The following is a 14553-nucleotide window of genomic DNA, read 5'->3' on the forward strand; positions in this document are numbered from 1 at the left end:
CCTTAGTGTCAGCTTTCAAAATCGAGTCAATTAAAATGGAATTAGTGTCTTTTCACAATCTCAGTTTCAACCAAATTTCATTTTAAATTGGGTTAAATCCATATCAAGTTTAGTTCGTTATAATGTGGTTCTTTTCGAGTTTATACTACCAGGTGATTAAATTCAGTTCAAGCTTTGACTGTGCAAACGGCCCTTAGTCAATTAGATAAACCTCTAATAAAATGAAATGATTTGAAACTAATGACCCAGCTCGGACAGATTGGAAGCTAATGGTTCCGTTGAGACGGCTGACCTGAGCAGCAGCGTGATATGATTGATGTCGAGCTTGAGCTTCTTGATGGCAGACGCGACAGGATCCCCGCGCGCCGTGGCCTCCTTGACGAGGTCTTGGATGTCAGGCCAGGACACCTGGTTGGCCAGTGCCGATCTGATCACCAGCACCGCCTCGTCGACCAGCGCCTGGTTGCGTGTGATCAGCTCGGCGCGCTGCTTGTCCACCTCCTGCGTCTTCTCCAGCGCCTCCAGGCGCGAGCTGTGGTCCTTCTTCACGTTCTCCAGCTTTTTCATTGCGTCTTTCTCCTGCAATACGAAATTAACTCATTTTAATAAATAATATTTAAGAAATTAACTAATGATGGAATAGAATAAAATAAAAAACCTTTATTTAATCGTACCTTAAGCAATCCTTAAAGAAGCTACTTGACAAGGTAGGTACCATATACAAAACATGTACATTCAAATATAAATATTAAAAATATCAGTGAACGTTGTACGTTTTGTCAAATCAAGGCGAATCTGTGACGAGGCAGCTATTAGAAGGAAGGATGGTAGGAGCACATAGGAGAGGAAGACCAAGAAGGCGTTGGATTCTGGAGGTCGAGGAGGACCTATTCTCCATGAAAAAACGTGGATGGAGACTTTTAGTTAATCAGAGAACAGATTGGGGGCGTATTATACTAGGGATGGGTATCGAAAGACAAAACATCGTTGTTTTTTCACCTTAACATCGATAAGTGAAAAACATCCAACAGTAAAATCGATGAATCGCCTTACGTTATTACGGATGATACTATGAAGACTATTATCATAGCCACCTCTAATACAAGACCCTGGCCTACGATATTGCAACGTCGCAGTGTAGGTATATGGCTGGTATTTTTTAAAATCTTTTTCACCAATCATGTATTAGATACTAGGCCTACGCTGCGACGTTACAATATCGTAGGCCGGGGCCTTGTATTAGAGGTGGCTATGCTATTATATCCTTAGAGTGACTCAGATAGTGAAAATCAATTTCTTTTTAAGTACATTCAAAAGAAAGGGACAGAGCTTTTGAAAAGTAGTTAACAATAATGAAATATTATTGATTGGCAGCAGCCAAACTGAAAGTTTATAAATTGTTTGTAGATAATAAGAATTGACGTTTAGCAAAGGAGATTGACATTTAAACTACAATTTTTATTATTATTATTATTATTAAACTAATTTAAAAAATAAAATACAATATTCTAAAATATTGTTTTATAGATTTGCATATTTTTTAAATAAATTATAAAATTTATTTGTCCAAATTTTATAAAGAGAATAAAGTTGAACTAATAATATTACTTTTTCATTAAATGGATAATAAGAATAATCATATAATTTTGAATGAATAAATACTCAAAAGACATGTTAGAAACGATGAATGAATAGATTTTTATTAGTATTAATATTAATACAGTATATGATGCTTTACACTTATTCTTTTAAAAATGATAAAACAGGGTGAAATCAATTTGATTGAAATTTAAAAAAAATAGAATTGTTTTTACTTTTCAGTTGGGAAAAACATCGGATGAACGATGTCTAGGTAAAACCATCGATAAGTGAAAAACATCGATGTTAGATGTTGAAAAACATTGATGCTTTTGAACATCCATGTATCGATACCCATCCCTATATTATAGAGGAAACCAAGGCCCACCCAGGACTGTAGAGCTTCGAAAGTAAGTAATATCAATGAATGAGTTCTTACAAGAATTTACTCAACTAAATATTATCATGAATTTAACTAAATAGTTGTATGCTCAGCTCTTAAAAACCCAAACCGGATATAAATAATATTGTCAGTCTGGTCTTTTTTTTTACTGAGGGTGATGCGCACATGAGCTCTAGGCTTGTGCGTGGGTTATAAGACTGATAATGAAAGATGAATGAAACTACAGTTTTTAATGGGTTACGATCGACCGGGAAGCGATTTTACAACTCATGAATCATTAATCAGAGGAGTTGGTCAAGCGGTCACCCTTCCAATGGGAGTACCATAACGGTAACTTTCACTTACAGTACCGTACATAGAAAAAAAGTGAAACAAAATGTATTACAACAAAATAATACATTAGTCATGAATTTTATTATGCCATATCTAAAGTATGATTATTCACCAATTTTTTAAATTTCTTTTCAGTAAGTCAATAGTAAATTTATTTTCACAAGAAATATTGTAGTTTGTAAGCTAAACGTAATCACTAAAATCAAAACGTCATTTATACTATCACAAATGACTGGAAGTTCATTGTACTCAATAGACGAAGTTTTGGTTTGTAAATATTTCAGGCCGGTGGGAATCATCAGCATACCAAACTGAAACTCAAGCATATGGCATGAGTTGTAAAAAGCTAAACATTCTTCCACTTCCAGGATTTTCATATTAGAATATCAGATTTTCATATTTAGTCATATTGAAGATAATGAGAATAATTTGATGAGAGGCTCTACAATAAAGCAGTATGAAACACTGAGGCATCCCAAACATAGATTTGATCAGCATTGAACAAAGCACATTAGCACACTATCTGCTAAGGGAGTTTGTTGTAGACTAATCTGACATTAATCATGATTTATTAGCGAATGAATGTAAGTTTTCTATGTATTTGTAATTCACATTGAACTAAGAAAAATTTGATAGATTTCTAACTTTTAATTTGTTTATTGTTTTATGTACAGAAATGCTTCACATATTCAATGGATTATAAATAAAAATTCATCACATTTTCAAATTATAGTGAATAACGGTTCAAGATTGAGCTTACTTGTTGTATTGCTTTTAGATCAATCTTCTGGCTTTCCATAGTGGAGAAAAACTCATCCACCGACATATTGAAGCTGTCAAATTCCCTGATGGGCGAATTCTTGAACTGTTCAAATATATTTGGATGGAATTCGACATTGGTCATGAACTCCTCTTTACTGCCGTCAGGTTTAGGTCTCACTTCTGCTTTTTGAACAATGTAGCCCTGAAATGAATAAGGCATAGCACAACATTAGAAATCAAGTGACAACCACTTTAGAGTACACAGGGATTTGCTTTGAAAAATCGAGGAAAATGTGCAACTTGAAATGTAAAATACTGTAAGGATAGCAATCAACTCATTATTTTTAAAAGCGGAATTATAGATCGAAGATTCCAACAATTTAGATAGATTACGTGCTAAATAAATATAATATTAAACTATTTCATGAAGTAGTCTGTGGTAGTCATGAATCCTCAAGTTATTTAGAACCACGACCGTACAAGTTTAATTTTTTTGTCAGTTGTATTTTCAATTTCTGGTTGTTTATTTTTGTATAGAGTAGGTTATATACTTGGTGATAATTTTACTATTCATTACATTCGATAAATTTTAGGCGTGATAACATGCAAGAACCACATCAAAAAATATGTTTGATCATCCATAAAAAACACAATGATTATTTCCAATTGTTAGGAATGAAAAACTAGTTATTGTTTAGTTGAGAAATTGCTATTGTGGTAATTATTCATATTGAATAAATTACTAAGAAATTGTCAAAAACCACAGATTTATTGATACTTAGAAAGACCGGTTTCGGTTGTTACACCATTGTCAATCTCTGATAAACTGAGTTTGACAATGGTGTAACAACCGAAACCGGTCTTTCTAAGTATCAATAAATCGGTGGTTTTTGACAACTTCTTAGTATTTTTATTTAAAAACTTGTTAGTACTTGACTTAGAGTAAAAATCTTGTACTTGAAGTGATGAAGTAGGTAGTTGGAAATATCACAATATTAGACTATTGCAATGACCCTTTTCAGTTACCTTTGACGGTGCTTTTGTTGCTTCAGTGATAATCTCTTCAGCAAGGGTGAGAGCTTTCATAAGCTTGGGAATATCCTCCATCTCGAACCCCTTGCCAACAGCACAACCAGAGGGGAATCCACTCTTCAGAAGTACATGATCAATGAGTGCTGCTCCATACGCTAAAATACCAACAATCCAACTTAGACATCGATCAAGTTACTAGATCTGCTCCACCCTTATTTTTGAACTTCATATCTTATTAACCAGACACAAATGGAGACTTCATCTTTTCAAGAAAAATTACTTTGTCATGAGCACGCAATTCCAACTAGATTACTTGAAAAAGTGATATTTTTTCATTAACAGAACAATTTATCACCGATAGAGTTTTAAAAGAATGATACAGTACCTAAGTGAGGATTCAGAATTTTCTTCAACGGCTGGCCTTTAGAAGCTTTTTGCAATATTTCCGTCAATTGTTCAAGGGTAGGTGGATCAGATTGTTGTTTGGCTCTATCAGTAGGATATTTCTCTCGCACAGCGAATCTGAATAACAAAAATCACAAAGTTAAAATAAGATACAGGAGGTTAGATACAACAGGAATTGCGTGACACAAAATAAATGAAGGTGAATCAAGAATAACTAAATAATTTTCTAGTTTAACAAAGTAATTTTTATATTAGATTCATTTAAATAGGATCCACAAAATAAATGAAGGTGAATCAAGAATAACTAAATAATTTTCTTGTTTAACAAAGTAATTTTTATATTAGATTCATTTAAATAGGATCCGTTAATGTCTTTAATAATAATATTCATTCCAATTTGAGAAGCATTTACTTGTTAGTGTTTACTATAACTAAGTTTTGGTTTCAACTGAACTTGGTGATAGTACATATTTATTAATAAATAGTTTAATAATTAATTAAAAAATTAATATATTTTAATTACGTTATAATAAATAGTATGTATTCAATTGGACCTGATAATAATAAGATCATTAAGAAAATGGAAAAATTGTTATGAGCTATGTAAGAATACGAACTAAATGTTACATCAACACATTGTTATTTATGTTCTGCACATGCGTTCAACTAAGATACATAGTTTTTGATCAATTTTATTGAACTTACCTAATTCTATCACCTTCAGTATGTGGACGCAAGACGTTCAAGATGGTGAGCTCATGATCGGTAAGGATAATGTTTCCCCTGTCATACAACTCAAGTATAACATGGTAGGCAGCTTCACCGCTTCCAAATTGCAGGTCTATTATTCTGTCAACGCCCAACTGACGAAACACTTCTAAGCGTTTGTTTTTCAAATGTTTCCTCATCTATAACAGTAATTATTTATTTATATTTATACATTGAAAATCACAATATCATTCTCAACTCATGAATAATTGGGAAAGGAACAACAGGCTTAAAGCCCAAAACTGTTCCTTTCTCAAATTTTCATAGAAATTGAAAAATATAAATTATGAATTTATTCTTCAAGGTATTGGAGAATAAACTTAATAAATGAATTGATTAATGATGAACGATTAATTAAGTGATTAATTTAATGAGAAGCAGTGAGAAAAATATTATGTGAGAGATGAATTTCATTTATATATAATTTAATGCATGTATTCTACTGGTTTAGACAGTTCAATTCTACAAAAAACATAAGCTATTCATAAACAATTCAATGATTTGAGCTTTTGCCAAGTCATTTCTTTTTTTGTCACGACTTGGCTAGGATTATTGATGGGTTGCACCAAGCTGGTCAGTGTCTACTCAATGGTAGTGGTTTCGCTCATTGCAACATAATTATCATTGGAGTCATCTATTAATATTCTAAATTGAACAATTCCCCATAGGCTAGATTTGAATAAGTTCTCGATATAATTTGGTTTGTTCCTAAGTCATACCTTTGAAAATTTTTGTTTAGTGAACATTATTGAATATAATTCTATTCACTACTCTTTTTCCAAAATAGGCATTATAAACATGATTAGTATAACGACTTCGGATGAAAATATGAACATTTGATAGCACCATTATTAAAATAGGCGATAAGCCTACATGAATGGAATTATGATTTTTATTGACAAATACAATCATGAAAAGATAACAATGTGAATTTACAAAACATTATATTTCAATATGGTAAATAATTTACATAATTTATAATTATTGAATAACAAATTGCATGATTATTGAAGTTTAGTATATACCTTCATGCTGAAACCAGATGGAGCCATATTTTTTGGCCATTCATAAGCTGTAGTATGAAATCGATGCCCTGATTCCAGAAGCAGGATGCATTTTTCTTCACTGCGCTGCAATTTGATTAGATATGTTTTGTGATCGATATCATAAACCTGATTAACACGCATCCCAACCAACCTGGAATCATTAACAAAATAATTCAATTAGTGGTGCATTGGTTGTTGGATCTCTTTAATTTTATGCACAGTTTTATAAGTTGAGATGACAAAAATAATTTTATAGTTTGGAATTGGGAGACAATAGAATAGAAGAGAATAGAATAGAATAGCTGCCTTTATTTTTACCTAGGAGGGCGGAGTTAGGGCGCAGCCGGCACTCTCTTACACTCAACCCTCCAATACAACACTAAATAATTACTAGATTAAACAAATCAAATTCAGAAAAAAATATATACAATATTACAAACAAGGTGAATAAATATTATTAAAATACAAAAATAATAATCAATGGAGAAATAAAATAACGAAACCTAATAATAATAACCTTATAATTGAGATATGAATAGAAATTAAAGAATAAAAACTGAAAAATAATACATGTAACAAAAGAAGAAGTAGAAGTAGAAAAAAAAGAAGAAGAAAAATAAGAAGAAGAAGAAGAAGAAGAAGAAGAAGAAGAAGAAGAAGAAGAAGAAGAAGAAGAAGAAGAAGAAGAAGAAGAAGAAGAAGAGAAAGAAAGAGAAATAATAAATATCGAATTGTTTTGAGAAAAAGAAGAAAGAAAGAAAAACTGACCAATAAACCATTTGCTAGGTCCAGCCACCCACACCACCCCTGATCCACCTGAAAACAGCCGCGCCAAACCGACGAGGCTCCTCAATTAGCCTCAGCTCAACAGGCAATGTGTTCCACAATCCACAAGCCGTCACAAGAAAGGACTTGTTGAACATGACTGTCCTATGAATTGGGACAGCCAGTAAATGGGAACCATGCCGGGTACCACCCCGACCAATGTCACACAAGAAGTGAAAGTCTTCAGCTATGTACTTGGGTGTCTGAGTTTTTAACACTTTATGCAGAAAGAGGACCGCATGAAATGACCTATATTCATGTAGCTTCATGAGTCCAAGTCGGTCAAAGTATTCAGTCACATGGTCGTCACGTCTGAGGTTGAAGATGAAGCGGACACAGTAGTTATGCGCACGCTGCATCCTCTGTTGTAGTTGAACAGTCATGTCAGTAGTTACAATGTCGCAATAGTTGAAAACCGGGAAAATCAAGGTCTTCACCAACATAACCTTTGTTGAAAAAGGAATAATGTCAGAAATCTTCTTCAACGTCTTGATCCCAGCAATCACCCTATTGCATGTCAACGTCACATGGTTTGTCCAGTCCAAGGTCTTAGTCATAGTGAGTCCCAAGTTTTTCACGTCTGAGCTGTACTCTAATTGTACGCCATTGATTGTAATATACGGTCCATCTGTCAAGTCAAGTGTGTTCAGTAGTCTCGAATAACCAACCACGATTGCCTTTGACTTTGTCTCGTTCACCTTTAGCCCATTATTACCTGCCCAATCAAGTAAACGTACTAATTCATCATTCATTTCATCTACTGTCGTGTTGAAATCTTTTTTATTACAGTGTTTATAGATTTGCAGGTCATCTGCATATAGATGATATCTGGTGGTTAGTAGAGAACTAGTCACGTCGTTTATGTATATGCTGAACAGTAGAGGACCCAAGACCGACCCCTGAGGCACTCCTCTATCTACATTGCGCCACTGTGAAGAGACACCCTCCACTCTCACACTCTGACACCTACCCTGCAAGTAAGACCTTACCCATGCTACAGTGGTGTTTGAAAATCCCAATTTACGAAGTTTATACAAGAGGGTGGGGTGAAAAATGGAATCAAAGGCCTTACTAAAATCAATTAATACTAGAACAGTCAACTGTCTACCATCCATAGCCCCGCGGATATCATCAGCAACTCTCAGCAGAGCCGAGGTGGTACTGTGACCACTACTGAACCCCGACTGGAAATCGCTAATCAAACCAGAGTCATGAATGTACAGACTCATTTGGGAGTGAGCAATAATCTCCAGTACCTTTGACAGGACAGGCAATAAGCTGATAGGCTTATAATCTGAGGGAGTGAGAGGGTTAGGAATTTTGTTGAGAGGAATAACAATAGAGCGTTTCCAGTCTTCAGGAAAAACTGAAGTCATTAGTGAGGTGTTAATTAGATGGGTTGGGAAAGGAAGAATCATGGGAAGAAGGATTTTCAAAAACTTAATAGGGATACTATCAGCTCCAACCGCATTACTTTCAATTCTTCTAATAGCTAGAAAAACCTGTTACCTGCTCAGTAACTCCAGAAAAGTAGAAGTCTTCATTTGATTGGATTCCTGGTAAGGAATTATAGTAAGCACGGGCTTGGTCCAAACCTACAGGGATATCAGTGAAAAAGTCATTGAGAGCGTCAAGTGAGTGAGCAATGGTCGGTGGCTGCCTCTCTTTGCTGGCTCCAATCCCTCTCAGAACTCGCCATAATGATGATGTTGATGATCTCTTAGATGATATCAAATTTTGGTAGAAGCCAGCCTTTGCGTTCCTGATCATTTGCTTACACAAGTTTCGTAAGCGCTTGTAACGATTAAAATCATCAGGAATCTTAGACTGCCTAGCCTTCTTACACCAATAATCACGATCACGCATCAAATGACGTATTTCCTCAGTGAGCCATGGAGCTGGGTCTCTGGTTACTCTGCGGGTCTTAAGAGGGACGTGTTTTTCATAAAGGAAGAGGATATTGTCATTTTTATTATGTTCGACATTTGATTTACATCATTAGTATTGAAAATGCTCAGCCAATCAAGATCAAATGTATCATTAAATAGATTAGGAAGGTTAATATTGTTGTAATCTCTGTAGGTAATAATTTTCGGTTTAGGTTTAGGTCGCTTAATGTTGTAAACAAGGTAGATCAAGTCATGTGCTGAAAGTCCTGGGAAAGGGATCTGCCCATGACTCACAGCAGATTTTTTATCAGCGACGGCTACGAGATCTAGAAGCGTGTCCGAGGTGGATGTATGGTGAGTAGCTTGGAGAGGCAGCAGGGTCATACCATTCGCAAAGAACATAGTAGTCAATTGCACCTTGTCATAAGTGTCAGGTCCAAGTAAGTCAGTATTAAAGTCACCCATGATAGCCACATGTTCATAGGGCACCATCAGCTCTAAAAGTGCCTCCTCAAACTCAGACATGAAGCCAATGTGAGGCGGCCTGTAGCATACTGCAATCAACATTTTGATGCCATTGCTCTTAATTTCAAAAAAACATATATTCAGGCCTTGATGCACGAGAATTATTGGACGAAAGTTTATGTACAGGGAGCAGAGCATGTTTAATTTATGCGGCAACCCCGCCGCCATTTTTGTGCAAGCGGTCATTACGAATGAGCATGTAGTCATCAAGTGCAACAAGTCGATTTGGGATGGCAGGCTTAAGCCAAGACTCAGAAACAAGTATAATGTCTGAAACACAATCACCAAAAGTGCATCTGAACTCATCTATGTGACAAAGGAGTGATTGGGCGTTGACGTGAGTGATTTTGAGCTGATCGGGGAATGGGGAGACCGCCTGCTTGAGGACATCGCCGACATTCAGCGCGGCCATGCCATCATCCAGCAGAGCAGACAGAGTGATCGACATGGAACAGCAGGGCGGAGCAAAGGCGGTAAGCGGCTGGAAGAAATAACAGGACAAGAATAATAATATTGGCAAGCATCAGCGAGAAAGAGAAAAAGAAGAAATGAACAGTTGAAAAGGAATGAAGATGAAAATCAAGTGATAAAGTGATGAAATACATTAATTCACTCGGTAGTTTCGAAAATGGTGAGATATAGAATAAAAATCAAAATTTTTCTTTGGACAGGCCTGTATAAATTCGGCTCCGTAGCTATTAGTACAAATAAGATTAATTGCGCTATATATATATATATAATATATATATATATATATATATATATATATATATAAATATACATACTCATTCTAACATATCGTTCATAAGTGCATGTGAAATAAAATAGGAAGATAAAAAAAGAAAGTATTATCACTAATCTTGTGAGAATCTTAGAGGATGAAACTTCTTCATTGCTCATTAAAAATTGCAGATGAAAAGTGAATAGCTATATAAATATATTTATAGTCTACTATCTAGATGAAGATGATGCTTGGGAGGAAAAAGTCAATAATAAAAGATCTGAATTGAAAATATGGAATAAAATATGAATTCAATAGGAATTATAACAATCTGGAAAGAAATATTGAAACAAAAAATTAAGAGAAAAATAAATTATGAATCGATACTCTTTAGGCCTACCATAGAGTAAAGATAGTTAAATTTTTATTTTATTGCTTGTCTACTTGTTATTTAGTCTATGTCTATACTTTCTAGTGAAAATCTTGAATATCATAATCATTTTGAATTCATAGAACAGACAAAGGAATACTTATATTTATATTGGAAATCTATATTACTATAGGGAAAAGGACACGCTCACAACAAAAATATGCAAAAAGAAAGAAGAGTTCATGAAAAATAGAAAAAGTCTTAAAAGCTACTCACTATGGAAACATGAAGTTTGTTCTGCTTTGAAAACTTTATTATTAAGCATAGTTCAATAAGTTATTCGATTAACATAGTTCGATAACAACTCACCACTCACTTGAGCATATCTTGTCCCACTCACGCCACATGATCTTGCCATCAACAGTCCATGTATTCTTGATGCCCACTCTGCCAGCGACATCACAGAAAAGAGTATTACGCCGCCGAGTGAGGTCCTCTCTCACCGTCACCCCGGATCCCTTGAGCTGCCTCCTCGCCGCTATCACAGTATGCCGGGACTGATAACTTATGAATTTGACAATAATTGTGCGCGGCCTGGCCTCAGTCTCACCAGGTCTCGAGTGAAGACGACCCACACGATGACAGCGATCGATCAGAGTTGCATCAATCGAGAGCTTGAGTTTGTCACTACATAGTTTATACATAGTTTAGTGACAACCTCGGTAACATTCTCTCCACTCTTCTCAGGAAGTCCGAAGATACGGACATTATTTCGACGCTGATACTGCTCCTGAGCGTCCAATTTTCGCTCATACGCCTCAACACGTTCCACAGACGCTTTACTCATGGCTTGAATCTTAGTCTCTAATGAAGCGATCCTCTCCTCCATTGCAGATAAACGAGGTTCGCATTCGCTCAGAAATCGAGCCTTTATCATCTCGTCGAAACTATCATTGAGCTTCATGACAACTCGGTCGACTAAGATTATTGACGAAAATATCATCTGATAAGAGTTCAGCAACGAATTACTTTAGCACTGCTTTATCGGCCGGCCACCCCTCACCCTTGGTAGTCGATGATGAGGATGATGATGATGCTGGGCGTTCGGTCGATCCCGAATTCTTATCGCCAACTGTGGCCTTGGCTCCCTTTTTCCTCAATACAGCAGGCGAAGCATTAGGCATGATTGAAAAAATTAAATCGTTCAAATCACAACAATCAATCAAGGTAGAAATTTGAAATTAGGTAATAGTGTATATGAACACACACTGCACACGTCTGCTAAAAATTAGCACTCGATCACCACGAAAACTCGCAAAACTGGAGAAAGAAACAGGAGCCGAAGTGAACTACGTCAGGCCATTAACATTATACTTATCTCACTCCCCAATCTTACTTATCTCACTCCAATAGATGGACATGGAAAGTTTTAAGGCACATAAGAGTAGCTAAATCACTCCACACAGACTCATAGGGTTCTGTGTTGGGCTTTCTGCTTTTGATCCTGATCATGAACAACGACTTCAACCAGGACTCCAAACTCTTTGCAGACGACATCACCATCTGAGATGCTGCAGGGTGCTATTCAGATCTACCTTCTCAGAAAGCTGAGACACATTGTAGCCAGGGAATACCTCGTCTTAGTTTATCATTCCCTGTTCCACTGTCACATTGTGAACAGATTGCAGCTGTGAGGCCATCCAGCTACTTGCCATGATCTACTGCTGCTTCAGAAGAGGACAATAAGAACGATTACATTCTCGGATCACAGAGATACTTGATATTGCTGCCTTTGTCGAAGAATGGGGATTCCAGATAGACAGTGTCACAAACAAATGTTGGTTGGTAGTCATTTTGGCTAATCGTGGAAGTAAAACTGCCTCAAAAAAGGGGCTCATCTTCAAGCTCGGCAAATAAGTAGAGTGAGCCTGTCGTTTAGTATCTGCTTCACTAATCAATCTACCACGTGGTAAATTTCTCACTTCAATGTACAACTTGTTGAAAATCCGAATGGCTGCTGATGGGTAGCTGTTGTAAGTTTGCTCAACCTAGTGCGGTTGGCCTCAAGGTCAGCTGCTCGGCGAGAATTGTGGCTGTGGATATCACCTCTTCTAGTCCAGGCTTCCTGGTTGTCTGTCAGTTGTGTGAGGGTGCACAACACGTACTAGCTGTAGATGGTAGAGTTTTCCATTACCCTGAAGAGAGAGTTTTAGAGTGGTCCCTACTGACAGCAAAAAGTAATAGAACAGAGTGCTCTTTTTAGGAGGAGCAGCACATTCTTCACTGCTGGTACAGACTTCCACATTCCACAGGATCAGTCCATATATGAGGTGACTATGAAATAGTCAGTAGTACACCATCTATCAATTAAGACCAATTTTCAAGGACCTCAGGATTCTTATCATACACTGCTAGTATATGATGTCCTCACTGATGTATGTAAATGACAATCTTCAGCTGATTTTGAAAAGGAATGAGTCCACACATAAAAAACCTGCTATGCTACAGCTTTGGAGGTCCCACAAAAAAGGCTGTTACTCAAAGAAGGTTCTTAGCAGTTGCTAAAAATATTACAACGGATGGAATATAGTGAATGTAAGATATGTGCCACACACAAAAGATCTGCACTCTCAAATTGATCCAAATACCGATTTGTTCTTTGACCGAGTTGGGTTGTTAAACCACTTTTTTAATTTATGATTTCTTGGCATAGGCTGTCTGTTATCTTCAGTCAAGGATAAAAAGTGTTAAGTAAGTATAACGTTCAGGGGTGGAATTACTATAGTTGTAAGGGGGGTGGTATTCCAACATCAGGTATTCCATCATTCCACCTTGCTTCCTCTAACATATATTATAAATTTTATTATTGTCATGGGCTACTTTCCGGATTGTTTGAAAGTGTCTAGTGTTACACCTGTTTTGAAAAAAGGAGATCCAAAAAATCCTGAAAATTACAGACCAATTGCTCTTGTGCCTATCATCAGTAAAATAATAGAATTTTGTCTGCTAATGCAACTCTATGAATATTTCATTTTCAATGGCTTATTATATCCCCATCAATATGGCTTTAGACCAGGTCACTCTACAATAGACGCTGTTGAGAAAATTGTAGACTTTGTACATCAATGTTTTGAAAATAAATGTGCAGTAGGGGCAACCCTATTAGACCTTAGCAGAGCATTTGAGAGAGTTTCACATGTGATTCTCTGCAAAAAACTGGAGCATTATGGCATAGTAGATGGAGAGTTAAAGCTATTGAAAGGTTATTTGGTTGGCAGAAAACAAATGGTAAAGTGTGCAGGTAAATGCTCTGATGTATTGAACATAAATACAGGTGTACCTCAAGGATCGGTCCTTGGGCCTTTCCTTTTTCTGGTTTTCGTAAATGATTTCAGTTTCAATATACCAGGTCTTTCTGTATTGTATGCTGATGACACCTCAATAATCCAATCAGATGCTGAAATCGAAAAACTTCAGGATAAACTTGACATTTCCTTGAATCAGGCAAAATCATGGTATTTATCTAATGACCTAGAATTAAATGAGCAGAAAACAGAGAAAATAACATTTACATTAGGGCATACTCTGAACCACAATAATCTTAAGCCTGTCAAATTACTAGGTGTAATATTGGATGGTAAACTCTGTTGGGAGGAACATGTGAATAGTCTCTGTAAAAAACTTTCAAGGGTAACATACCTCCTCAAGAGATTAAATAGTTCTGTTAATCTGCAAGTATTGTTGATGACCTATCACGGACTTTTCCATTCTCATCTTAGTTATGGGATAAGAATGTGGGGCAATTGCCCAACACATAAAAAAGTTTTCATATGGCAGAAAAGGGCAGTTAGAGCTATTTTGAACCTTTCCCCAAGAGAAACTTGCAAGCCTCACTT

General features: G+C 36.2%; 1 protein-coding gene across 7 annotated transcripts in view; it reads right to left on the minus strand.

The window, feature by feature from the left end:
* The window catches only part of LOC111048928 (nuclear export mediator factor NEMF homolog), an 87757-nt gene that overhangs the window by 46096 nt on the left and 27108 nt on the right, over positions 1–14553 (minus strand). For 4 of the 7 annotated variants that reach the window (XM_039427449.1, XM_039427451.1, XM_039427453.1 and 1 more), the window contains exons 2-7: positions 6307–6478; positions 5219–5421; positions 4494–4630; positions 4103–4263; positions 3075–3278; positions 293–579 (exon numbers count right to left, since the gene is read on the minus strand). In XM_039427449.1, the coding sequence (XP_039283383.1) occupies positions 293–579; positions 3075–3278; positions 4103–4263; positions 4494–4630; positions 5219–5421; positions 6307–6478 (1164 nt within the window). Of the gene's footprint in view, positions 1–292; positions 580–3074; positions 3279–4102; positions 4264–4493; positions 4631–5218; positions 5422–6306; positions 6479–11026; positions 11377–14553 lie in introns of those variants that run through there. The other 3 variants (XM_039427448.1, XM_039427447.1, XM_039427452.1) reach the window with 2 other exon arrangements.

The sequence above is a fragment of the Nilaparvata lugens genome, chromosome 4 (assembly GCF_014356525.2).
Source record: "Nilaparvata lugens isolate BPH chromosome 4, ASM1435652v1, whole genome shotgun sequence".
Classification (NCBI taxonomy): domain Eukaryota; kingdom Metazoa; phylum Arthropoda; class Insecta; order Hemiptera; family Delphacidae; genus Nilaparvata; species Nilaparvata lugens.